The following is a 26416-nucleotide window of genomic DNA, read 5'->3' as shown; positions in this document are numbered from 1 at the left end:
TATGGACCTGTAAGTGGCCCAGAGCCAAGCTAGCAACTTGGAAGTGCAGCATAATGTAGGTTAGATGGTATATTGCTAAGAGAGGTCAATGCCTCTCCAGTTCTCTATTTTGTGACAGTTCTGGCTAATCTTCCCTTAAAATGTAGGCCCTCCAAATTTTCAGTTGGAATTGTGATAGAGATGGACACTCTGAGGTCCTAGCTGAACTGTCATCAATGTCCAGTATACTAGTGCTACAACAGCATGGTTTTATTTATCAGTTTATCTTTTCAATAGAAATACAGTGCTTTGAAGGCTTTTGCAAACAGATTCTACCTCCTGGAAGGTGAAGCTGTAATTTTGTGTCCAGTCCACTATTCAGTCTTGAGTAAGCAACTTCTTTAGAAAAACAGTTGTTAATTCTTTTATTTAGTATTTTTTAAAATTACTGTAAAAGGAGATTGTTTCTGCAGAGATACCAGGCAGTATCCAATACCAGGAGTTCAGGCAAGGTCAGAATTTTAATTGGAAAGTGATGAAATGTTCTCAAAAGTGCAAAGTCTGGGACTTTTTGTGTCAGTCGCTGACTTGCATGATAACAAATGTAGGTGAATGTCAGTCTTATCTGTTGTGCATCTGTTCTAGGTTTCCTTTCGATATCACTTTGCTGACTGCAGGACATCTTCAACCCTGCAAAGGGAGCAATAATGATCTTACAAGGCCGAGGAGAAATGCTGTAGCGTAAATGAAGTTTGACATCTTCAAACTTAGTAAAACTCTTGGCAGTGTTTCTGAGAAGATTTTGAGATTGCTGGTGTTCAAGGGGGAGGTGGAGTAGCTTTGCTGGATCCTGCACTTTGGGCTGCTAGTAGTACAAAATTGTCTTTGTAGTTAAACAGTTCTAACCTCTGCAGTTTTGATGATCTGTTTTTAAAGTTTTTCAAATATTTATCCCATGGTCTAAAGAGTCCACTGAGAAATAGTCACTTAAATACTTGGAAGAGCTTTCACTGGCATTACAGAATTACAGGAGATGCGGGTATGTGCATATGCTAGATGATTTTGAGCAGAAGCTCGTTATGGTAACTCCAGGTGTTGAGTTGTCCTGTCGTGCAGTTTCGGTGGGTGCATCCCTTCCACGGGCACATCCACCTCTCCACCGAGAGCCGGTGAGCATTCAGGTGCTCTTCTGTTCTGGAATGTGGCACTCTCCAATTTCTGTGCCTTTGTGGTAGCTCTTAAATACTGGTGTACCCCCTCTTTTGCTTTGGCCTCAGAGATTGTGGTTGGAAATGGTTGTTGTTGTCTTCAGTGCTTCGTCCCATCGATCTCGGAGGTGTGTTAAAAGAGGAGAAGGTGGGATGGTGCCGCTGCAGCAACACAGTAGGATGGGAACAGCCATCGCTCCGGGCGTGGGCAGCTCGGGTGACCTTCCCAGGAGGTGCGTGGCCGTATTGGGTACACCAAGCAGGTACTAATGTCACTGTTTGAACTCTCCTTCTGTTTCCAAAACTCGCAAAGCTCTCTTGGTAAAACGTTCCTTGTTCCTACTGGATCTCTGCAGAAGGGGCCTGTAAACTGGCTGACGATACTGTTCCCAGGCACAAAAGGTAATTGTAAGTATTGTTGTTGGATGGTAGTCATGTTTCTGGTTTGGTGTTTGTTTTTTTTAATGGAGAAAATTTTAATTTCTGTGCTTTCCATTTTTTGGTTATTTTGGTCAGAACTTCAGTTTGAGCAGTATACATGGAGCAATTTCTTTTTGTGTGTGTAAAAGTATGTATGTGTTTGTGTGTATATGTTTGCATGTATAAATATTTAGTTATTGATACGTCTTGAATTTGAAAAATTACTTTTATTCCTAAACTATACTGGATTTTATGGCACAGGCTGAAGAGCTTGACTATGGGTGGGAAAGATAGATTGTTTGGAAACTTTGACAGTTCCCTGATGGATCAGAGATGCCAATAGCAAAAAGTGGTGCAGTTATGGCCCCTGTAAGGCCAGTGTATAGGTTCCTAATTAAATACAGTATTTAGTCAAAATTAGTATTGAACATCAACTTGTAACACTATTTTTTTAAATTCAGGCTTCTCATTAGTGTAGTCAATATTATCGAACTGAATGCCAACTAATGGCTTAGTGCTCTTGTCAGGAAGATGTCAAAAATAGGATTGGGTTTTGTGGTGAAGGTTCATAAAACATTTTGAAACCTATTGAGCTGTCAGACGAGATGTGCTGTTACTATGAGCACATGTCATTTTCAGGGTCAATTAAAAGATGATGGTCTTTGGAGCTCTGTAAATCAGGGATGTGTGCAGGCACTGGGAGCTGGGATTTGCTTGCCCTAGTCCTAATAATGCAGGGACAGATGAAGAATGAATTACACGTTGGGGGGGTATAATTGGAGAGGGTGGGCATCTCTTCTTTTTTTTGTAATTAATATGTGAAACCCTCAGTGTCATATTTAAGGCTCAGGGTAGAAGGGAGAATATATTTCAAATGATAAACCTGAAAAGATGAGAGCTTACAAACTGAGCACAGACAATGCAGTATAAAATGTGGAGCTTGCTCTTACTGTCTTGTGTCTGTGAGACTTCAACAGCGCTAATAGCCATTTGATGAAAATACAAACTTGGTGATTTTGTGCTTTTGCCAAATTACTATGGAAGTGTTGACAAAACAGCTGGGGAAGTAATTCATCACATTTTTGTGCAGTCACTCATAAGATTCTTTTCTTTTTAAATTTAACTGCATGGCTTTTTGCTTTATATGTAATCTTGTTCTCTTACGGTAATCTGGATTTGCTGTACATTAAGGTTTTGAAGACTCATTTAAAGCTGATAATCAATGAAAAAATATGTAACAAAACTGTGTAATTTGCAAATTAGGGCTTGCTCAGAACTGCTCTGGGCTGCTCCTTTTAGTGAGGGCCACTAATGGAACTGTAAGATGACATCTTGATACTTCAACTTGTTGGGTTTTGAGAGTGACAAAGATCTGTTCATTGCAAAAATGGAAGAGCACTTTTCCTCTGCTTGCTACCTGAGGAGTTTTCTAATTAGAAGCCAATTTTGCTTGACTTGATGGTGGTAACTCCTAGGAGGGTTGAAGGCAAGAAGCAAAGTTTTGTCTTTGGGGCAGCGAAGGGGCTGTTTTGTCTGGCACTGGGAGGTTCTGGAGCACAAGTGCGAGAGGTGCAAAGGTCTGCGGGGCTCTGCTCGGGCACAAGGAGAGAGGAGACGCTGGTGGAAGGCACCTTGTGTCTGGGTATGCAATGGAGGACCTGGCCGGGCCGCATGTAGTTGCGTTGTGGATTTTTTGTTTATTTGTTTTCCTCTAGTAGTGAGTATTAAGTTGCATTGTGCTTTTTTTTTTTTTTTCCCTCAGTAGGATTTTGGTTTGCACTTCAAATTGAATTTCAAAGTGAAACGCGAGCTGCGAGGCTTCCTCATGGTAGAGGTGAAACCTGCAGGGATTTTTGCCTGAGGTTGAAATATAGGCGAGATGAAAAAAAGCTCTGAATATTGAACCCAGTCAAGTATTTTGATGTTGGTGATACCAATTCTGGAGGAAGAGAGGCCATGTAAGAGGGAGGCAGCTACAGCGATGTGAGCCCCATCTCACCTACCTGTTGCGTAGGGAGTGTGTTGGGGGAAGAAGCCCCAAGAGCAGGAGCCCTTGGTGCAACTTTTTAAAGGGGTCTGGTAGGCAGCACTGCAATGTAGTGGCGTACAATGTGACTTGCAGGAAACTATGATAGAGATGTGACATGACCCTGAAAAGTGTAGAAAGCATCATCTTTTAAGTAATCTCAATTGCTGTTTAAAAGTCGGGTCCATTTGTTCAAACTCTGAGCTTGAAATCTTGCTAATTTGTATTTATATATGTCAAGCTGTGAAGCTCATTCCTCATTCTTTGCTTCCTTTTAGAATTCATGCAGAAATGAATAGAAGACCCCTGTGTGATAAAGTCTTTTAAAATTAATAAAATTCACTTTGAGCAGCAGCATGCAAATGGGGTCATCTCTCTGCTTGCTGGAAACATGGGGATTTGTGTTACCTCCTGCTATTTGCATTTCCTACATCCCAGATTTTTAAGATGAGAGCAGTTGGCATAATCTATATGGATGCCCTGGTGTGCTTTGACAGAAGCAAAATAACTGCAAAAGCCTGGAAGTGCTCAGCCTGCACTTCTCTCTGGCCTCAAATTTAATGTGGGGCCATTCACTGGGCTTTAAAAGATCTTTCAGTGAGTAAGTTTTGACAGCGAGGAGGTAAATCCAGGCGCTCTCAGCAACTCCCCTACCTATAGTCAGGCAGCAGAGCTTGGTGCCACCTGATATGGTCAAACCCGGAGTGGCTTTAGCCATCGATCCCCATTAGCCGCTCAGGGGAACAGCATGATGACTTCCTTCCAAAGCACCCCTTGGCAGCGCCGCTGCAGTTAGCGTATGGTGTGCATTCATTTAATTTTCCCTATTTGTTGCGGATTGGGGTATCTTGGTGGCGAAACATCGTTGTCTTGAGTAGCTCGGTGTTCTGGGAATGCAGGATTCGTGTTGGTACACGCTGGGCTGAATACAGGATATAATGGGGTTCTTGGGCGTGTACGGGGGTGGTAGGTAAAATCCAGGTGGCTAAAAATAAGAAAATCAAAAGGCTGAGCTTTCGAAGGGAGCCGCTGCGGGGCGGGGAGGGTGAGCAGACCCGGCGTGGGGCTTTCCCTGCCCCTGCCCTGCGCCGCAGGGGTACGGGCTGGGTAGGAACAGTGTGAGCTGGCACCGGAGCAGCTGGGTACGAGGGCAAAAATAAAAAGAGCAAGTCCATTGCCAGCTTTTGAAGCCAGAAGGGCAGAGGATCGCTATATGCGTTGAGCAAAAAGTACCCAGCCCTGCCCTTTACTGGATACTGGACGTGCTGCAGCCATGGCTCCCCCAGGACAGAAATAGCACTGCGAGAGTCACTCCGTCAGTCTCTGTCCTTTTTCCCAAATCCCACCCCTGTTGTTTTTCCATCGCTTCCCAGGACTTCACCACCACCTCCCTGCTGTCTCCTGCCACTTGTGGGGTTTTTCCCCCCCCTTGGAGGAAATGCCCGGCTCCCACGGCAGAGGAAAAAGCAGTGCTGGTCCTGGCCTGGGAAAGCCCGGCCCAAATCCCCCAAGTTATAAACTTAATCCAAGGTTTTGAGTTGGAGCAGGGAGACATAATGTGTGTCTGAGCGCGGTGACGTTGGCGATGGGTGAGCTGTGCGGTCGGAGCCAGCGCAGGGTGTGGGACCGGGGGAGGATGAGGTGGGACACGGCAGCAGGTTTCTGCAGAGGGTGCAGACTGAGAGAACCGGTGACGTCTTTAGTTTCTAACTGCTCAGCACTCGGGGCACCACTTTGACTAAATATTTCCTAGCATTTTGCAGGAGGGATGTCTCAGACATCGGTTTGCTGCACCAGAGGAAACCCTGAATGTCCTCGTGCTCTCGCTAGCACTGAGGAATGTGCAATCGCTCTGGAAGAAAAATGATTGCCAATAGTTGGTGAAAGCCACTGATTTGTGTTAGACGACTCAAAATGTCGTCCTTCATCCTGTGCTTCAGCTGATAAACTTCAGTGTTGACATAAACTCCCTTTATGGTTTACAAAAGCTCTGCCTGTGGAAGCGATGGTGCAGATGGGGTAGCTGCTCCGGCATTCCCCAGATAGTTTCTGAGTGATTTCAGGCTCTTTCGGCTTTCAAGACTACTTGCATTTTTTTAATCAGTAGATTTTAAAATGGCTGCTTTTTTCTCATAAGCGTCACATCAAATAGCAAGAGAGAGATTTTTAGAGGCTGTCACTGTCAGACAGTGACATTTTCCAAAGAGGACTTGATGCAAATTTTAGTTTCTGTCGAGTCTGACAAACCCGAGAGAGCACAGGCTGAAAGTGGTTTTTATAACTCCTGCTGTTAAGAGTTGCAGTATTAGTGTTTCCTGGCATTTAGAAACAAGTTTAAGAACAATTCATTAGAAGAACTTGCTCATCATAGCCTCTAGTAATGGTGAGGGAGTATTTTCTTGGCTGAGTGTGTTGCCTACAGTTTCAGGAGGGGAGGGTGTGTGTGTGCGCACATGCAGTTTTGGAAAATACCCTGGGTTTGGTATTTTACAATGAGCATCCGTCGCTCCCAACAGAAATTAAAAGAAACCATGATGATTTGGCAACTTTCTGAAAACAACTTTCAAGTTTGGTCCCCCAGATTACACCACTTTCTTCTATGTTTTAGTAGAGTTACTCGGTCTCCTGATGTTTCTCTGTGCTATAATACATTAGATATGGAGCTTTTAAGAGACGAAACAAAAGAACCAGTTAATCTCCAGGAATTTTTCAGCCCAGGGTAATCCAGGCCTGTAGATAGGTCATTTCCATTAAGTAAGTTCTCAGCTCCAACGGGCTCCTCTAAAGTGTGAGACTTCCCAGCAAATGTTGGACTTGAGTCTCAGAAGAACCCTGGTATCTTCTGCTAAGCTAAATATTAATACCGGAGCTGCTGTAACAGCGGAGAAGTTTATCAGTACAAAAATCTTACCAACAGATACAAAGATTGTAGTGATATCAACTTCAAATAAGTGTATTTAAATGTTTTTTGCTTTTTTTTTTTTCCTTCTCTTTGGGTTGCGCCTTCAGTCATAGCTCAGCTCTCCCTGGCAGCAGCGGATGTAGTTGAATCATCAGAAACCCCAGTGCCCTCCGTAGGCGCAGGGTAAATTCCAAGCCCTTGTAATAGGAGGGGGAAAAAGTCAAGCAAAACATTTTTTCTTTTTGCACACTTGTTTTGTTGTCAGTCAGCATCGGTAGCAGCTCAGACTAACATCAGACTTCCAGTTGAGTCTTCTCTAGAAGCAGCAATACGGTGTCCTGCTCTGAGCTTCAGAAAATACACCATCTCTTAACTTCAAAGTCTTAAAGTATTAGAAAGACGTTTTGCTGGCCATCATTCAAGAAAGATTTGAATGGAGTAAGTTTCCTGCAAGCCGTCCTTGCACAACCAGCTCGCTGGAGCTTTAGCTCGGAGCCATCTTGTGTCATTAGATAAAGCCAGGTATCCTTCACCAGCTGCATCTTCTGATGCCGGTTACAGGAAGGGCCATGAGGTGTTCGCGGCCTCAGGGAAGTCTTCCTTTGGACTAAGCAAACCGGTGTGCCTACTTTTTGTTTCTTAATACAGGGGAAAATCCTGATTATAATTTTTTTTTTTTTTCTTCTTGGTTAGGTGTGTGAGAAAATAGCATGCAAGCAGTAGGGCTGTCATGTGGGAAACACAAAGGCTCCGCTTCCTTTTGCGCGGGAGGTGACATGGTAAATGTAAATCAGTGGTTCGATATCCTCAGGATGTTTACCCTGGTTTGTTTGGCATGTTTCTGTTAATTACTACCTTGCCATTAATTACTGCTGGTTCCTGGTAGGATTTCAGTTCAATTCCAGGACGTATGCTTAAATGTAATGCAAAATAATAATCCTAGCCCCTGCAGGGCTGCTGTTCTGTGAAATGCTCCATGACTTAACGTGTCCCACCTCACCTGGAATATCCCCGGCCTTAGTGGTTTTATTCCTGTGTGTTCTCTCCATTTTCCATGGACCCCTTGGTGTAGCTGGCAGCTCCCCCAAAGTGCCCACTTAGTCCAAGAATTGTACTCGCTGTTTGCCTTAGACATATAAAATCGATGTATTACCGAATAAATACAAGTTGGCAGTGACTTCCCCGATAACGTTGCCCCTCACGATAGGCAATATTGCCCTCTACTGGTTAATTACAGGTTAAAAGATCCATATTTTCCCCTTTCATACAGCAGCACTTTGCTATGAGAGGTTATTTTTCAGCCCTTCTTGCTTGGAGCAGAACGCAGGTTTTGGTCCTAATGCAACTTTTTAGGATGCTACAGCTGGTGTTTGATTTCTTTTTTCCCCAGAAGCTGCTTTTCATTTGGGAGAACCTGGTGTACCAGAAAACCAAGATTTAATTATTGTTTCTAAATGTTAGTAGTAATGCTGAATCCCTCATTTTCAGAATTCACCCCTGGAAATGTAACTTCTCCAGACTGGTTTTGCAAGTGAAATAACTGCAAGGTTTTTAATTATTATTTGCATTAGTAGAATAAGACCTTTTGCTTAACACTAATTGGGATGCTGCTTCCAGCAGCCCCCAATAATTGCTCCCTTCCCTGCCCCAGCTGGGGCAGCTGCATCATGAGCTGGATCCTGGCACTGAGCTGGGTTAAAAATAAGCTTGCAAAGAGAGTGTTATTTTTAACCCGGGTCAGTCCCCTGCTTGGGTTCACGGCGCGGCTGCCCAGGCTCTTGTGTGGGTGTGCTGGCTTGGAGGCAGGGGAGGTGGCAAGGAGGAGCCGTGGGGGGAACCAAGGGCTGTTTAAAGCTGGAGCACCCCTGAAAGTTGCTTCTCAAGTGGATATTCCAGCTCTGAACTCAGCTATGGATCCCCCCTCCATACAACTAATGTTCCTAAAAGCCTTTTCCAGGACAAACATCACCGCTGACAAAGCTCCAGCACTGTTGAAACGCTTTTTGGTGGTGATGCCCTGTGTGGCTGACCTTTCCCAGAGTAAATTCTTTTCAAGTCTCATATTTGCAATCGGTACAGCTAGCTTTATTCAGAGTCTGGCTCGAATGTTTCAAATATGTTTAAATATGTAGAAAAAGAGAAAATAGTTGATGCGAATGACACTTCGGTTTTGCTTTGCAAGTTGTATTAAAGGTAGGTAATCAAAGATTTGGAGGCTCATACCGTGCACAGTGCCATAGATAATTCAATATTTGAATCACAGCTGATGTGATTTTACAGCATTTAACTAATCTGTGGTGTCATCCTGCTTTCCTGCACCTCAGAAAGGGGAAAAATTTTGGACCATTTTGGGGGGTCTTTTTGTTGAAGTAAAACTTGTCTTTATTTCAGGGGGAGATGGAAAACTGAATTACTCTGGGTGATTGAGATGGATTTAATCTTTTCAGTACTTGAAGGGGACATATAAGGAAGATGGAGACAGACTTTTAGTAGGTCCTATAATGATAGGAGAAGGGGTAATGGTTTTAAACTAAAAGAAGGTAGATTCAGACTAGATATAAGGAAGAAACTTTTTATGAAGACGTTGGTAAAACACTGGAACAGGTTGCCCAGAGAGGTGGTAGATGCCCCATCCCTGGAAACATTCAAGGTCAGGCTGGATGGGGCTCTGAGCAACCTGATCTAGTGGAAGGTGTCCCTGCTCATTGCAGGGGGTGTTGGACTAGATGACCTTTAAAGGTCCCTTCCAACCCAAACCATTCTATGTTTCTATGATTTAGCTGCAAAATGTGCTGCTGTGTAGTGGTGGGGAGCAGCTCTGCATCCCCCCAGGGCTCTGCCATAGGGTGAAGGACAGATGGGGACAGGCGCTGGGAGCCCAGAGATAGGAAACACAAATTATTCTGGAGGAAAACTGGGTAATTTTGTAGTCTAATCAAAGTAAATACAGTATTTGACTTAAGCTGCCACTGTATTATGTTTTGTGGCATGCAGATGCAGCCCCTCTGGTGTGCTGATGCTTTCACCCCAAATAGAAGAGTAATGCTGATGGCAGCTGAAGAGGGAATTTTCTTGCAGTATAACACAGGTTAGCTCAGCTTAGCAAAAATGCTAATTACAAATCCTTGATGACAGCAATTTAGGGAGCTTACGAGGAAAGGCTGAAGACAAACTTCCAAAGGGATGTTGGTTCTCCGAGTCCAATACTGAGGAGTTGCGCTCTAGGTTTTAGCATAGCTTGCCACCTCTTTGGGGCCAAGCGGTGGGTTTGAACAAGTTTGCAAACAGCCCCTTCACCATTTCTGTCTCAGTGGATGGTCTCTAAGCGTTTCATTCTGATTCCCACCCTCAGCCATGTGCCCTTTCCTTGTGCTTGAGCTGTAGCTGTGTTGCACAGCTAAAACCCAAGCAGGAGCAGCCCGGTCCTGCATCTCAGGCAGGGTGCTGGCAGAGCAGGCAGGGTGCTGGCAGAGCACCAAGCACAGCCAGGGCTGCTCTCCGTTCGCTGGTCTGGTGCAGCACCCTTGGCCGATGTGATGGTGCGATGCAAGGTCCAGCTTTGGGGGTTAGTTTTGGATCATTTTTGAAGGAAAGAGAAATATGAGTTACAGGAATTATCTGTTTGTGGGGTTTTTTTCTTGGTGGATCATCTTTCATGGAGCAATTGAACTATGAACCCTGCTGGAGGAGGGGACAGTCCTTGCTCTGGGCCATTTGCAGAAGAGCTGCAGGTGGAGAACATCACAGGCAAAGCCTTGGAGAAGGCATATTGTGACTTTTTGTAGATGAAAAGTGGCATAGTTATAAGGACTTGTCCCAAAACTCACAGGAGGTGTGTACAGGCAGGTACCATTGTTTTCCAGAGTCTGTGCTCGTACTGTCAGGACTTGAAGGCTAAAACCTGCTCTGGAGAGCAGCTCTCACGGGATTTGATAAAGCAGGACAAGCTCTCCTGCCTCGTCTCTACATTGCAGTTGATTTAATTGAAAAGTCTGGAGTACGGAATGTCTTTCACATTTTTATGTTTTAAGTTGGACTCAAGCAGCGAGTGCTTGCTGGAAGATCTTTCTGCGACTTTGTTAGGTGCTCAGTGTTGTGGGGCTGGTGGCACAGCTCAGCTCCCAGAGCGAGGGAGCTCTGCAGGAGCGTTCACAGCAAACGGCAGATCAAGGACGCGCCAGGGTGCAAGAGGGGCAGCACGCAATGGTGCTGCGGGTACGGCACCAGGGAGGGGCAAGATTATTTTGAATTCTTCCAGCGTTAAACTGTGCCTTTCACACCAGCGGAATTGGAATAAAGGTGTCGAGATTGATCTCTAGTGTAGTTTGGAGTTAGTTGTTGGGGTGCATGTAAAGCATCTGGTTTAGTACTTAACTGCATTAAGTGTTAGTGTGTCTGATCGGGGTGTCTCTGTGATACACACACAGAGCTTTGAGAACAGCCTCAGCACATTTCTTGTTCCTGCATCTGCTTAGCAATATAAATTTTAAACATGCATCAAAGCAAGACTTTGCACATCAAAAAGAAAGCCATGCAGTTTGTGTTTCCATGGGAGGGGAGAGATCTCCTATTTCTGGTGCACTATAATTTGTTAGGAAGTGAACTCTCTTGACTGGTTTTTTGTATGTGCAACTGGTGTACATGGGTTTCCTATGCTTTTTTTTTTAACTCCTGGCATTTTATAGGCTTCGTCTTCATAGACCTGGTATCATCAGATCAATACATGCTTCAGTGCTGTTTGTATAGTGTGTAAAATCCCATGGCCTCTTATGGGAAATGCTGGCAATTCTGCATCTGGTGTTTTCTGAGCTTTTCCTTGCCCACCGCCTCTCGTAGCTGAAGCACTGTGCCCCATGAGAGGGGAAAAAAGCCATCCTGCCAGCCCTCTCCTACTGCAAGGAGAACCACACACGCAGAGTTTTACATTGGTGGGATGCAGACAGGCAGTGTCTAAATGCGGAAATCCTTGGTGTTATCATCACTCGTGTTTTTGTCTTGTTTGCTTGTGCCTTTGGAAGTGCAGGAGACTCCAGGGTAAAAAAGCACGAGTGTTGGGAGGGGGGTGGGGAATGGGCATTTAATCACCCGGGGAAGAGGGTCCTCGGCATAATATTCATGCACATCAGGTGCTCAAACGCGTGGCGGGGCGATGTGAGGCATGTCTTGGAGTCCTCCTCTCCTGTGAGGCCTCGGGTGCCGCATTGCACTGTGAAATGACTTTTTAAACATACCTTGCCTCCTTTTTCTCATGCCCTCAGAAGCATCTCCCTATGTATGATTACAAGGTAAAGACAATGCAACCTGTTTTGTTTGAAAGTGTCTGTGGTTTGGTGCACACAACGAAGTGGGTATTACTGCTCTTGTTACTTACTGCATACGTGGTGCTTTTTCCATCTTCAAAGCATTTTCCAGCCATGAACTAAGAGCACACGCATTAGCTGAGAGTGCACACCCCTCCCTAAGCAGCTGATGCCGGGCACATCCCAGGAAAAACTTCCAGAATGTGACACACCACTTTTGATGCAAATAAAGTGACGCCATATTTCATCAGATCTATTAAAAGTACTTAAGTAATTGAATTAATGAAACTTTAAAAAGCCTTTGAGAGGTGGTACACACCTTTCTTCTCACTCTTTTTTTTTTTTCTTCTTATTTTCTCTGTTGAATGTCTTTGGCTTTTTTATTTATCTTACTGTTTCCTTTTCGATGTGTGGTTTTGCTGGGGTTTTTTTGTGTTACGGTAGCTTTCGCTACTTTACAGCGTTGGTACTGTTACAGTTTCTGCAGCAAAGGAAAGTGTCATCTGCAAAACAGCATGAGTATGACTGGAGTACCTCATCTTTCATACTCATTTTTGCAAACATTGGGTTTTTATTTCCATTGCGTTCATTCGCCTTTGCTGCGCGTGCCTGCCTTGCCCCCTGGATTGTGCTTACCTTTTACATCTTCAACCCAATTTCCCATCTTCATGTGATCCTTCACACTTCTTTACCATCCTACCAGCTGTGGATGTCCAATGTCGCGACCCTCTGAACCCACGTTAGCTTTGTTTTTCTCCCACTATTCCTGTAGCCCGTGTGGGTGTTTCTTCCTCCTTTTCCTATAGTTTTCCCTTGAGCAGGGCTGACCCTTCCTAGGCAGACAGTCCGGGTGAGGTGGGATGAGATGACGTGCTCTGCACAGGACAGAAGCATTGTCCAGGGCCATGTGCTCAGCTCGCTCGCCCTGCCTTTTGGGAAAAAGCAAACAGTGGCCCCAAAGTTGTCATATCTAGCTGACTTTTTTTTTGGGTGGCTTCAGTGTGGTGAGAGGCCACTGAAGGAGCTTTCTGCTCCAGACACTCCCTGATCAGCAGATAGGCAGGACTATCTGTGAGCTAACCACAGCCAAGGCAGTAGTTCTGTGACACCCAATTTCCAGCCCAGTTTTGAGATTTTTTTTTTTTTTTTTTTTTCCGGCTAAACTTAAGCATTCTGGGTGCAGCTCACTTTTCTTGCACTCTTTGCTTTTTCAGGTGAGGCAGATGAAGAAGCCTTTGCTGAGGAGTGCAGACGGAGAGGACAACACGCCCTGCCTTGCCAGCCGACCAACCCTCGCCTGCTGAAGTCTCACAAACCTGCCAGTTCCCCCAAATATGCCTATCATTATAATAGCGATGAGGTGGAAGAACAAGATAGAAGCCGGGTTACAAGCAGCTTGGAGACCCCTTTTTATTTATCAGGTGCGCACAAGCATGTTGATGAGAAATGCGCAGAAAAGGATCCATCAGCTAGTCAAAAGCCGAAACCAAAAAGCCAAGCAAGAGGTTGTTGCTGTGTGTTGACTTAATGTTAGCTCCCCAGTAGATAATGAACAGCAGCTTGTGTGCCTTCATCCTGCATTAGCTCTGCTCTTCAATTTAGTCTAGGTTCACAAACGCTCTGGGATATTCAAGGATCCAGGGCAAATATTGTTATGCTGCTGCTGAAGTGCCTATGCTCTTTGCTCTTAAAAGTGAAGGCCTTTTAGACATTAACTAATCACAATACTTTGCACATTCATTTATTTAAACTGTGCGTGGCTTCCTTGTCGAAGGAGAAGTTCAGCAACTTGATATTATTTCTGGAAGCTGCAATTTTACGCACCTAAATCCTAATAGAGAAGGTTGAGACCATTCAGGCGAACGCGGAAGCGTGGCAATTGTCCTGGTTATTTTTGGAAGTAATTAGTCCTTTGATATATTTCCTGTCTGTAATGTTTCAGCAATATAGTCCAGAGGCTATCCTGGACAACAAAGCCCTCATAACTACTTGATTTAATTTGAACCTGTGGTCAAAGATCATCCAGGACTGCCAGGACAGGTTCTTCTGAAACATGAAGATGCCTTTATACTTGGATGCCCAAACCAAGGGCCCTTCTCAGTAGTGCTGAATTAGGTGAAGTGCTAGGAAGTGTGAGCGTATGAGGCTCCTCAGAGTAAACACAGAGCATGAAAAACATGCACTGTAGCCCAAAACATGTGCTCACGTACTCTTGGTGCTGTATCAACTTCTGCTGCATTTATGAGCCTTCAAGTCTAATGCTGTCTTCTGTATGGAAGACCTAACAATAACATGTGGGATGACAGCTTGAAAAAATAGAAATATTTAGATAAATGTCTTCCTGATCAGTTGCTGGAAGTTTTGTCTCTTTAGGGATGGCTCAGTTGAATCTTTTAAACTTTTTTTTTTTTTAAAGAAAATTTCTCTACAAAAGCCTGAATGTAACCTCTGGGCTGATGTCCTGAAATCTCCCACGCAAGGGTTACAGGTTTTGTCTCCTGTAGCTGGCAAAACAAAATCTTGGCTCTGCATTTGGAGACTTGAGGTTCTCTGCAATCATAACAATACTGTGTAATGGTTTCCAAAGAGCATCTGAGTTTGACGTGCACCTTGCAATTTTTGGAGCAATTTTTAAGATTGCTTAGGACTTTTTGCCGTGAATCTATTTATGCTCCAAGATGCACAAGTTTGCAATTAAAATGAATTTCCAGAAGTATTTGTGCAATCACAAAATCCTCTCTTCTACCAGTAGATTGAGAGTTGCCATAAAAGATTCAGGGTAAAAACTTGATTGCAGTAAGACTAAGATTTTACTGTTGCTTTAAATATTTTGCCTACTGTTCCTCTGATGGACAGGGCTGCTGAAGGACTGGTCGAGTCAGTCATAAAAACCTACGTGAGTGTCTTAATCCCTCCCTGGGAAGTTTGTGCACGAGCCCTGGCCAGTAATGCCGTTCATGGGTGTTCACCTCTGCCGACCGCCTTGCCCAGCAAGCAGGCTTCACCGGCGCAGCTCTGTAATTATATAGACCACTTACTTGCTCCCGCTTGGCTTCTCCTCGATCACTGCAACAGCTGCCGTGCTCACACGGGCCAGTGTTGGGAAAGAATAGCATCTTTTTCTGCCTTGGTCCAAAGCCCGCTCGATTCAGTGGAAAATAGTTAAGTTCAACGGCCTCCAACCAGGCACCGTTCCACCTCGAATCAGATGGTTTTGCCACCGCTGGCGCGCGGCCCTTGGCAGCGAGGCTGCGCGGCAGTTTTAGATGTTGTCCCAGTTAGAGCACCTCAAGCAAATCCTCAGTCGTTAATGATTCACTTGCGGTGAAATGGTTTTCTTTTCCCAGCTCTAAGGGTGGGAATGTTTGAGTTTTAATTTGTAAGTCTGTAGCAAATTTAAATGAAGGAAAAAGGGGATAGGTTTCATCTTGACTACGTGGTGGGGAATCCCTCTGGAAGTGGCCATCTCTCTCTCTAGCACCCAAGGAGAAAGGCTGGCCAACTTGCTTAGACTGGCAACTGATACCCAGAGGTGAGATGAATCCTCTCCTTAGTCAGGATTTCCAGTTATTACAGCAGGTATTTAATAAAAAATTAGAGTTTAATTTGATTCGCCATCTAACATTGGCACTTTGCGTTTTAGTAGAAATTTCTCTGGGTTTCATACTGTTCCTGGTTTCATAATAGCCTTTTAGAATAAAACTTCACCTCTTGTGCTCTGAAGTCATTGCATATCTCAAACAGTTCTCTAGCTCCAAACAAGTAATTTTTTAATAAGAATTCAGATACTGTAAGTAATGTGCTCCCTGATTGTATGATGTATGGCTGACTGGTGGTATCCAAGCTGTGTCAAAGCGGTCTGAATGCTAGCAGAGACCTAGGGGTTGCAGCCATTAACGGTAGGGGTAGTGGTAACTACCCCTAAAACCCCTACTTCTCTGGATTTGAGAGTTTTGACCTTTATCTAGCAAGAATGGTTGAAATGTTTAATTGTTAAAATACTGAAAAATACATGATATGAAAGATCATTATTTGGAAGATAATATTGCAAGGTTTGCTCTTCCTTTTGAATGAAATAGCTTGCATTAACCTAAAATTTACAACATTAATAATTCCTTTTTGCTGCATTTTCATCTGCTGGCATCCCTGAAGAGGAAACCACTTCAAACAAACTAGCTTAACTAATCTTGATCCTTTCCTGGCATGGATTCCTCTGCTGGAAAGTTGAGCTTATTTGTACTTTATTTTGTCTTTAATGCAGTCTCCATTCTTTTCACTGACATACCGTTTCCTGAATTACACTTTACTAACTAGTAAAATCGATATGCTTGGTTATCCAAACTAATTATTTTATAATTCCCTCACATACTTGTATTTGGGCATGTAATGGAAAGAGAAAGGAAAGCAAAGCTGCTGTTTTCTGTGGAAATCTAATATGCGAGGAATGCTGGAGGTGCGGAGGTGGGAGGGAGTTCACTCTCCCTTTGCTCCACATTCCCTGGCTGTAACTGCGTGCGAGTGGGACGGGGTAAGAGCCATAGTCTTCTGCAGACAGAGGGTGGGAAGATTGGCTGGTGGATTTGGAAGTGGGCTGGTTGCTCCCTGGCTTAGCCAGAGCTGCCTTCACGCATGGTTTTTTGGCTGCTAGTACAAGAGCATCCCGCTACCCGTTTGCTTCCCATAGAAGGTGGCTGGGTTGCACATAGAAGGGCTTCCAAGGCTGCAGAACCTTGCAAGCTTTTGCTTGCCATGTGGGAGTAAAACCTTGGACTCTATTCAGTAATAGTAATACCTTAATGAATAGCAGGCAAGCAGGTTGTATCTGGCTTGGTATGTTCTTGTAGCAATTCTAGGCAGAATTGGTAATGAAAATGGTACGGTGAGCAAGCATGAAGGAAGGCCCCAGTAAGTTGCTAAAGCTTTTCAGTCCCCTAAAACATCAAAGTTGAAATTACATCACTGGGTTGGCCAGTGAAACTGGAGAACTCACCCCTTGGATTTAACAGTACAGGTAATTAAATAGTGGAGTGGCATACCTAGACAGGGTGGGATGTTTTGTCACCTCAGGTCTTTATGTAAAGGCAGGTTCTTTCTCCGCGATGCTCTGTGGCATGGGCAGGTGCCGTGGATGCGATGAGAGAATTAGTAGGTCAAATTGTGGTGTGCATTGGGCAGTGGCTCAGGCTGAAAGGAGAGAATGTGAAAGTGTAGTGTAAAGCTGTAATTGTAAATTGAGTCACACACCTGAAATTATACTGAAGCTGTGATCTGGGGTGAATTTTTGTAATGGCATATGCAAGTGTGGTCAGTCTAAAATAACAGATGGTGGCTTCAACTCCCAAGTAAGCTAGCTACCTTGAAATGGCAATTTATTGTTTTGACTAGAGAGATATTTCTAAGAGCAGAAAATTAGAAAGCGCACTACTGAACCCAAGGTGCATGCGACCTGCTGCCCTGTTAAAACTCTGTGTGCATGTCGGAGCCACGACTGCTTTCATGGTTTTAAGGAGGGCAAAAGAACGGCCGCAATCTTAGCAAAAAGTTAGTAGATCTTGAAAACCATTTTCTCTGGGACTTAAGCAGAAAGCATGAATCCCTCCCACACCCAACCTCGTTGCTTCAGAACCTGAAGGTGGAAGGAGGCTCCTCCCAAGTCTTCACCTTTGTAGGAGATCTTCTGTAAAAATCAGGCCATGGCCTTTATTACCGACCGATGTGTGTCGAGAAGCAGCAATGCTGTGTGTTAATGGTCGGTCGTGACCGAACACCTTGTTTCCCTCTGCTGACTCCTGTGTTCTCCTGTGCTGGCAGAAGGAAGGTGGAGCAGACCCGTGGCTGCTCTCTGCATCCTGGTAGAGCAGGCGGGTGTCGGGCAGGGCAGGAGGAAGAAGGATACCACAAACGGGTTGGGTAGGAGTGTTTTCCCCAGGACGCTTGTCCCTTTGGATCGATCGTTCAATGTGCCTACCTCCCTTGCAGTTGCCGCCCAAGAATGCGATGAGTTTCGTAGTCGGGGACTGAACAAACCTGTGTCTTTGGGAGGTGCGGATGGCACAGAAGTAGAAAGCCAGAAGGAAAGTCTGTCTGAGACGCAGCAGAGGGGCTTCCCAATTTGTTTTGGTCCTGCTGAGTGGTTGAGGGAGTTGCTACTAAGCATTGTTGGAAGTTGCTTTCAGCCTTTAGCAGCTTTTTGAAAGCTGGAATAGCTTCTGTGCTGTTTATGGTTGCTCTGGAAGTAGAAGAGAAGGGATGAAGTGGGAAGAACAGGCCAGCAGGTGCTGTTTGTTTTAAACAAGAATTACCCAGGTTGTAAACCAGGTGTAATTCCAAGTGGTGTAGATTCTTGCTTCATGCATCTCTGCTCCTGGCAGCTGACAAAAGCAAGAACATACCAAGTTAGGCTGATACCTATCTGCATTTGAGTGAATCTGGTTTCCAAATGTCAAAGCTTGGGGAAGCTCTCAGCAACCCATCTCCCTCCACCCTTCCCTAAGACTCTCTGTCTTCATGTAACGCATATCTAGAGTTTAGATGGCGAACAATTACTTCTAAGGGTAGAAATTTGAAAAGCCCATCCCCAAGGCGAGAACTGTTTGGCTGAAGCCAGTTCAGCCAGGCACTGACCACGGGAAGTTTCTATGACTGCTTCGTGATGCTGGCAACTCACCAGGACACAGGTTCACTGCAAATTAATCAAATAGTAATGGGACTGCTGCTTTCTAATTCAGATTTTGTCCTCTCGTGACTTTGGGCCTAGTCTTGTAACCAAGGCAGCTGAATATGCTTTTAATTAGTGCTGATTTAAGTATTTGAGTGAAATAACCACCAAAGGGTTACATATTTAGTGTGTGATTTTTATTTTTGCTAGGAGCTGCTTCACTTGTTTGGGTCAGGTTTTTGGCTGTTATCACCCAACATAGCATCACTGGAGCTAACAGACTGGCTAAGTTTGACCCATCCTTTCTTCTTTGGTGGGGGTAGAAAAGGAAACGGTCACGAGTGAAATTATTTATCACAGCAGGCTCAAACCAGAAAAGACCTGGCAGTTTTCTCTTGAGAAATACACTGTATTTGTGTGTTATCTCCTACTTTGGCCAATCTGTTTCTGTGTGTCAGTGATAACACTTGAAAGATTTCCACTTTTCACCCTTATCATTCCGGAGGCTGGTAGGAGACTGCGTTGTCAAATGCCTAAATATCTCCATACCACATTATTTTAACATTTGAGTTGTTTCATTTGTAAGACAATAAATTATGTGGCATTCATTTCAAGTCATAATTTACATTGACTCACAGTATTTTTAAGGAGTTGCTAGAATTGCTTTCAAAATCTCAAACATTTGAAGAAAATGGACTGTTGCAAGAAAAAAAAAGATATAAAATAATAGTATCAAATGCAATCATGCCTGGATGTGGAAGCCTTTTAGAAATACTGACAGTGTTTTAAGAGTGAAAAATGAGAAAATTATGAAGCGAATAACCTGTTAGTGTTTAATGATCCTTTCCCAAATATCTGTGTTAATGTTTCATAGTTACTACATGAACTAGTTCTGATCATCTGATATGATGCTGTTTTTCGCTCCAGTAAAGGGAAGAATCCTTTGAATAACACCCCTCAAATGACTGATTCTCAAGACTCAGCATGTCTCTTCCACCTGCATTGGCCTCTGTGGGAAAGCAGAGAGATGCTTGAGCCCTTCTGGGGTGTGTGCCTTACAGCAGTCAATTAAATGCCAAGGGATCCTAGTTTTGACAATGTATAGGTGACCGAGGGGCTGACATTGAGGTAAACTTCATGGATGGAGTTCTTAGTTAGGAGACATTCATGGTGTCCCCGGGGAAGGACTGTAGCTCAGGAGGGTGGCAGGGTGCAGGGAAAACACAGCGTCATCTGCAATTCTGCAAAGCACTGCCAGTTTTTCTCTTCCTTAAACAATAAAACTGGTTTCCACTCTTAACTTTGCGCAGGCTAATCGTTCATGGCAGAATTTCTAAATAAATATCCTGCTTCTTGACTCAGACGATTGCAAAAGATGAAGTCATGCTGTTGATACAGCGTAGGAGCTAGAATGATAATCTAGGAACAGTTTCCCTTTGCTACAAGGGAGTGCGTTTCCTCTCGCACAAAGCCGTCTCAAGTGATTTTAGCCCACGGACTATCTATCTCGTGGTTCTCCCCAAGTCTCACACCGAAGAACTGCAGTTCTGTCATGGGCACAACCCTCATTGCGCTTGGGAGGAGCTCTGATGAGGAGCAAACTTCAGCCACAGTGTGGCTTCATACTCCCCTGACCTCCCACCACTTCCTTTTCCCATCTTCATTTTGGGATTGGTGCTAAACTGGTGGAGAACCAGGTGCAATGGTGACGCAGCTTCCTCAGGGTCATCTCTGCCTGCCTGCAGACCGAATGGGGGAAAGAAAGAGATTTCCAGACAGGCAGAGCTGCTTCTTTCCTGGGCCATTCCTCTGACTCCCAGCCCTGCCTCTCAGCTGGCTTGCAGGGGCTCCTCCGTTCCGTGCTGGCCCCGTTCACTGGATTGTGCCGATTCCCAGTGGCAGAGCACTGCTGAGCTAAAAACCCCCTCCAGCTATCTCAAAGCCTCACAGAATGATTATCTGAGGGAAATGTTTGCTAGCTTTGAGTTTAGATTTATAAGTGCGCTTGGGTAGATGTGGCGTTGGTTCTACACAGTTCACTGTCCGTGCAAGTCTGCTGGCAAGTTGCGTTTTACTGCAGGTTTGGAGGAAAGGGCCTGATGCAGAGCAAGAACTGTTTTTCACGCATCTTTTGTGGGGGGAAAAAACCCATTAGGATGATGATCACAGGGCTGGAAACTTGTGGCTACTAAACTCGTAGCAAATAATTGTTGCTTGAACTTAATGCTTCCATGCACCATTGGAGCTGCAGTAGAATGTAACCTGTGGTGCATAGTTAAGCATGAGCAGGCTGATGATGTGCATATAAAATGCAGATTGGTAAACACTGAGCACCTTCTTATTTACTCAGGATTCTCGGCATTCCCTAGTCTTAAAATGGAAGTGCAAATATCATGGTAACTTTGACTACTGTGAGCAGGAAACACCAGTACTTAAATAGCTCCTGCTGTATAAGTCTTATTTATTGATTCCATTTTGAAAATTATTCTGGTTTTGCATGTGCTCTAATTTTGAAGCTTTTCCTGAATGGCTTTGAAGTCTTTTGAAAGTTCTCCCGATCTTTTCAAACTTCAAAGATTGATAGGGTTTCCCTTCTATCCTATGTAAGGGATACAGTAGAACTGGGGATGTAGTAGAAATGAACATTTAAAAAGCCACATTAGAAAGCCAGACCTTTTCTTTAAGATTCCTTAAACCATTCAGAGAACATGTGCTTTTGCTAGAGGGAAAAGTCCATGAATGCTGTGAATGGTGTTTTACAAGCCATGTTTCCTCAGGACACAAAGAAGGCAGCAAGAGGAGGAAGCAGAAGCAGAGAGAGGAACAGAAGAAGAAGAAGTCAACCAAAGGGAGTTACTAAAATGGACTTCTCTGCTATGCCAATACCTTTATAATAATGACAACTTAATGTTACATTTGAGCACACCTCTTCTGTGTATATTTTTTGATTGTTCACACTGCTAGCAAGGAAGTGACTCATGTTTAAAACTGTACTAAAATTGCACTATGTTATTCTTTTTAGTTTCACGGAGTGGCTTTCTTGCCAGTCAGGTTAGGGAATTTGAACGAGGCTGATCTTGGTTAGAAGTGTGTTATGTTTGAAGATTGGAAAGCGTTACAGAATTTCTTACCTCTTTCTTCCCTGGGACTAAAATGACTCTAGTCTAGTGTTTGTTTATTTGTCTTGTAGGATATAAAGGGTTGTGCAAATGCCTGTTTGTTTGGTCACTCTGGCATCAACATCAGGCCTGTTGAAAGAAGAGTCCTGTTCACTCATGTCATTGGGAATGGGGGATTGAGACATGAGCTCTTATAGGGTAATTTATGCAAGCTTAATAAGTGATTTTTATGGTTGGGGTTTTTTTCCCAAGCTGGGCAGCAAAGGTTTGTCATTACTATTAAAATGTTCCTTCATTTTAAATTGTATCATGAAGTTATATCCTCTGATTTTAAGAAACTTAGTGTAATGATGGTCTCCTGTAAGCACTCCTACTGATTTCCTTAAGCATAGTTGACTCCCAATGAATCATTTAGTGAAATCATTCCTTATTTTAAAAGTTTATTTTCAGAACCTAGAGACAAATGATCTAAGTGCTACTTTAAAACTGCTCTTTGTTTCTGCTGAGTAGGTTTTAGATAACAAACATTTTTTTCAGCATCCGTATAAGATTTTATCAAATTGTTTCCGCAAAGAACTTACACCTTTATGTATGAAAGCATTTTGCATCGGTTTTATTGCAGGACTAATTTTTTTAGCTTGAAAAGATGTCTTCAATTTAAAAGAAATATATATTTTCTGGCAAGATTACTTCCTTGCTTCCCATACTTGTCTCATGTGCATGACACATTGCTTCTCTTAACCTTTTAGTTTGTACAGAGCCCTTCCATTGCCTTAAGCATTTACCTGCATGTTTCTTGTCAGTATGTTGCCTCCTTTTTTTAACCTCCAGGTAGGAGTTAGCAGCTTATGGTTTTGTTTTGTTTCTTTGTCTTCCTCTCACCAATACGTTGTTGATGTAACAGACTTAAACCTGGCAATATTGAAGGTCCACAGTTCCTGGAGAAACTCACTTGTCCTAACGTTTAAAAGATGTGGGAATGCACATAATGGTGTAAGGAAGAAGCTAAACAGAAAAATCAAGCCTGCATTCTAGTGTGGTTTGATATAACAAATTCTGGTGTCTCTAGTATCTGAATGGTTTAGCTTCAATGCTTACGTTACCCAGTGTAAACCTATGCAAACATATAACCATACATGAACTCTGTTAGGGGATTGAAATTATGGTTAATATGAAATAAGACTGAGTACTGGTTTTCTGTCACTTAAGTACCACTTTTTTTTGTTTTGTGCAGTGTTACTAATATTTAAAAATAAAGAAAATTCTCCTTTATACTTTGTCCTATTGCACTGTACCATAGCCTACAGCTGGCATCAGTTGTTCATGTTTAATTTCAATTAAAGCTTAGGCTATAAGCACAAGGGGGAGAGTCCACATTCACAAACGCCCACAAGCATACGAAGTTATTCCTTTTGCTAAATCCATGAGCAAGTCGATACAGTCCCTGTGTCAGATGGCTGATACTGGAAAACGAGGGTTTGTTCTCGCTGGAAACATCACTGTAAGGAGCGTATACCTCAAACAGAGCTTCCACGTCAGCTGTGCAAGGAACATTCATCCTGGATAATACACAACACTTTGAATTGGATCCCATTCAGTGTGCCTTCTGTACTCTGGGAAAAGTCCCCCCCAGTACATATGCCAATTTTAAGCTATTATTTGTTGGGAAAATGGTGCATACTTTGGAAAAGCAGGAGAGGTGGAGGAAGGGGGAGGTGACACCAGCGTAGGGCTGGTCTCCCCCGGGGTTGTCCCAGTGCTGTGAGCAGCCTCACGTCACGGGACAGAGTGGCTCCGGATCGGGAATGTGCCTTGAAGAGTTAGAGCAGACCGGGATTTGGTACACAAATACCTTCTTGACTCTGATCCCTCTGTTAGGCTTGAAGGAGGAGGATAGAGCATTAATTAGGAGACCTGAAGGTAGGCTGTAAATTAGTTAGGAAGCCTGTCTTGCCAAGGGCAGCCTTATCCCACCGGAAAGGTGCTGGTGTGCTTGCAGCTGGGCTCCTACACCTTGCACCTCCCACCGGGAAAAAATCCTGGGAAACACAGAGTCCCCAGAGGAGGGAACCATGGGTATAATCTTTCCTATAACTACTTAGAATCTGCCCAAGCTTGTCCAGAAATTAAGAAATGTGGGCTTGTGGCCATTGAGCCTAATTCCTTCCTTCTGAGCCTGATGATTAGTGGATTTTAACTGGAGGGTAACTGCTTAACTGAGCATCACGAAGCAAGGTTGTCAGCCTGGGTGTAGCGCCGTGCTCACGTGGCTGTGCTGCTCGCAGGACAGCCTGGACACGGTGCCACGTATGTGTGAGTGGGCACGTATGTATGTGAGGTCCTGTATCCCAGTGCATCCATCTGCCAAAGGTGAAGGCTGCATGATGATATGGTTACTTAAAGTATGTGTTGGGGCAGGAAAAATGCAGGTGGGTGTGAGACACCACAACTGATAACAGATGATGCTGGCCCAAGAGTGGCTGTGAATAAATGTATTGTGAAACTTGGGAAAAGATTCCTGACCATCCTACAACATTTCCATGGAAGAGCTGAGGACAGAAGCAGAGCTAGTTTAAATACAGACCTGAAGTGATTTATAAACTGTATTGCAAAATGATTCTTTACAGAGCCAGATACCTGGGCTCAGAGGCCCAAAATGTATCCCACGAGAAAATCAAATTATTAGGATAGAGAACAGTTGAGTAACAGCATAATTAAAATGACACACTGAAAACAAAACAATTTTAAGATAGAGGGACACAGTCACAAACAAAATACCAGCAGATAAGGGTTCCTGCTCCTCACTTGGAAGCTGCTACTATGAAAATGGTTTAAATTCAGTTGTTTTCTCCACACCTTTTAGAGATGTGTGCAGTCTGCTCTTTGAACTAAGGTTTGGCAAGACTTTGATCTTAAATAAATGATCTCATAGCGTGCAGGTGTGAAAATGATAAAAATTTATTTTTTCAAGTTTTTGTCCAGTCTCTGCTCCATGCTGCTGCCTACCTCTGTGGGCAGCTTGCAGACCTGTAAATCCTACTTCTAGAGGTAACACAAAACTCTGTTTTTTTTTTTTCTCTGTCAGCTTGGCTGCCTTTACAGAGACTTGCTTTTCCCCCAGATTTCAAAACCATCTCATGAGCCTTTGTATGTATTTGTTGAAATAACACACTGAAAAGATGCTTCTTTTGAAAAGAAGAGAGTCAGATACCCAGAAAATGTGCAATAATCATTAGGGAAGCACTAAACTGCTTGTTTTCCCAACCACATCTGAAATGTGTGACTCGTACCCACTTGTTCTTCAGGAATGTTCCTCGATATGTGCCACCAAACCGGTGCCTATCAAGTGGTGGGATTAGCTTGTTACTACATTGAATATCATTGTTTTATTCTGCCTCTAAAGAAATGTACTCATTTCCATTTTCTTCCTTTGTTTTGTGTGCCAGTGGCACAGGACTGTTTATTCCTGGGATGCACAGGTTAGTCCTTCCTGCATTTCAAATCTCAGTTACTTTCTTTCACGTGCACTCCTGCTCCTTTATGTCCGAACTTAGCTCACATTTTAGTGCTCTCTCACGTTACCTTGCCTGGGGAGCACCTTACTCCCCTGTAACTCACGTATTGATGGCAGGGGTGTGTGTGCTACAATTGCCCATAATTAAGTATATTTCATTCTCCTCTTCCCAATAAGCAAGTTGGAATCGGGTCTTGAGAGACTTGTTATCAATATTTGCAAAACTTTGCTCATTGCTACCTGAAGCAGTGAAAACTCTAGGCAAGGCAAGGCAATTTTCCTCTCCACTGATAAGAATTAAAACAGGGCACTTAAAGCCACATACAGATCTCAATTTTAATAAATGTTCATATTTGAACCTATGATCGATTCAGCTGCCCTGTGTCAGCACACTTTGACTTCTCACAAGTCTTTCTAGCCAAAAAGGATTAGGTGGGGTGTTGGGAAGCGTCAGGTTTGTTCGGTACCTTGTTGGTGCCCTCTGAGCCACCAGCTGTTAACTACTGACAGTGGGAGAAGAACTTCCAAAGTGGCTGAGCTGACCCGAGATGACATTTCCAAGCGTGGGGTAGGTTATGTTGCTGCTCTTATCACAAAAAGCAGAAACTGCTCATGTCATTTGGCACATCTTGAACCAGTGTCAAGTATCCCAGACTTTCCTTCTGCCTCTTCCAGAAGGCTTCATGTTGTCACTGCAAAACCAACCCAAAAAGCAAGAAATGACTGCGAGAGGAAGATCAAAACACATGCTCTCATAGTGAGTCTGAATGCTTTGATTTCAGGAAAATGCCTCCATGTCTGCCTGGAAGTGATCACAGATTTTCTACAACGTTTCCAAGGAGGGAACGGGACCTCACTGTGCTGGCTGGCTGTTTAATTGCATCTCTTCAATATCTGTTTCCATTGGCATGCACATGCACCTTTCTACTTAAAGAGCATACATAATTTTTTCCATCCCTTGTTTGGGAAGTGCTCATCTTTTGGTCAATGCAGAGCAGCTTGCTTGTTCTGTAGGCTGCCGCTGGTTGCAATTTAACAAAGTCTTATGGCAGGTGTTATTTTTACATTATCTCAATATTACAAAGTTGCAGTTGGAAAGATTTCTTGTAACTTAAAATGCAAAATTTACTTCCACGTTTTTTAAGATGAAAGCTAACAGTGCAAAATGGTAGATCACACCAAAGCCATTATGCAAATACACCTCTTAAATGTATTAGGTTAAAACTTATGAAATATATGTTTCTGCCTGATTTTTGGAGTCCCAGTGTGGGACATCTTTGGACGGTTTAA

At 43.7% G+C, this 26416-nt stretch overlaps 1 protein-coding gene across 6 annotated transcripts in view; it reads left to right on the top strand.

The window, feature by feature from the left end:
- DNAJB6 (DnaJ (Hsp40) homolog, subfamily B, member 6) overlaps positions 1-26416 on the top strand; it is an 81943-nt gene that overhangs the window by 42740 nt on the left and 12787 nt on the right. For 4 of the 6 annotated variants that reach the window (XM_010585789.1, XM_010585768.1, XM_010585779.1 and 1 more), the window contains exon 9: positions 13050-14203. In XM_010585789.1, the coding sequence (XP_010584091.1) occupies positions 13050-13363 (314 nt within the window). In that variant the 3' untranslated portion in view covers positions 13364-14203. Of the gene's footprint in view, positions 1-13049; positions 14204-21270; positions 22888-26416 lie in introns of those variants that run through there. The other 2 variants (XM_010585807.1, XM_010585816.1) reach the window with 2 other exon arrangements.

The sequence above is a fragment of the Haliaeetus leucocephalus genome, unplaced genomic scaffold (genome assembly GCF_000737465.1).
Source record: "Haliaeetus leucocephalus isolate CR32 unplaced genomic scaffold, Haliaeetus_leucocephalus-4.0 Scaffold0, whole genome shotgun sequence".
Lineage (NCBI taxonomy): Eukaryota > Metazoa > Chordata > Aves > Accipitriformes > Accipitridae > Haliaeetus > Haliaeetus leucocephalus.
This window is presented reverse-complemented; position numbering and strand designations above follow the sequence as displayed.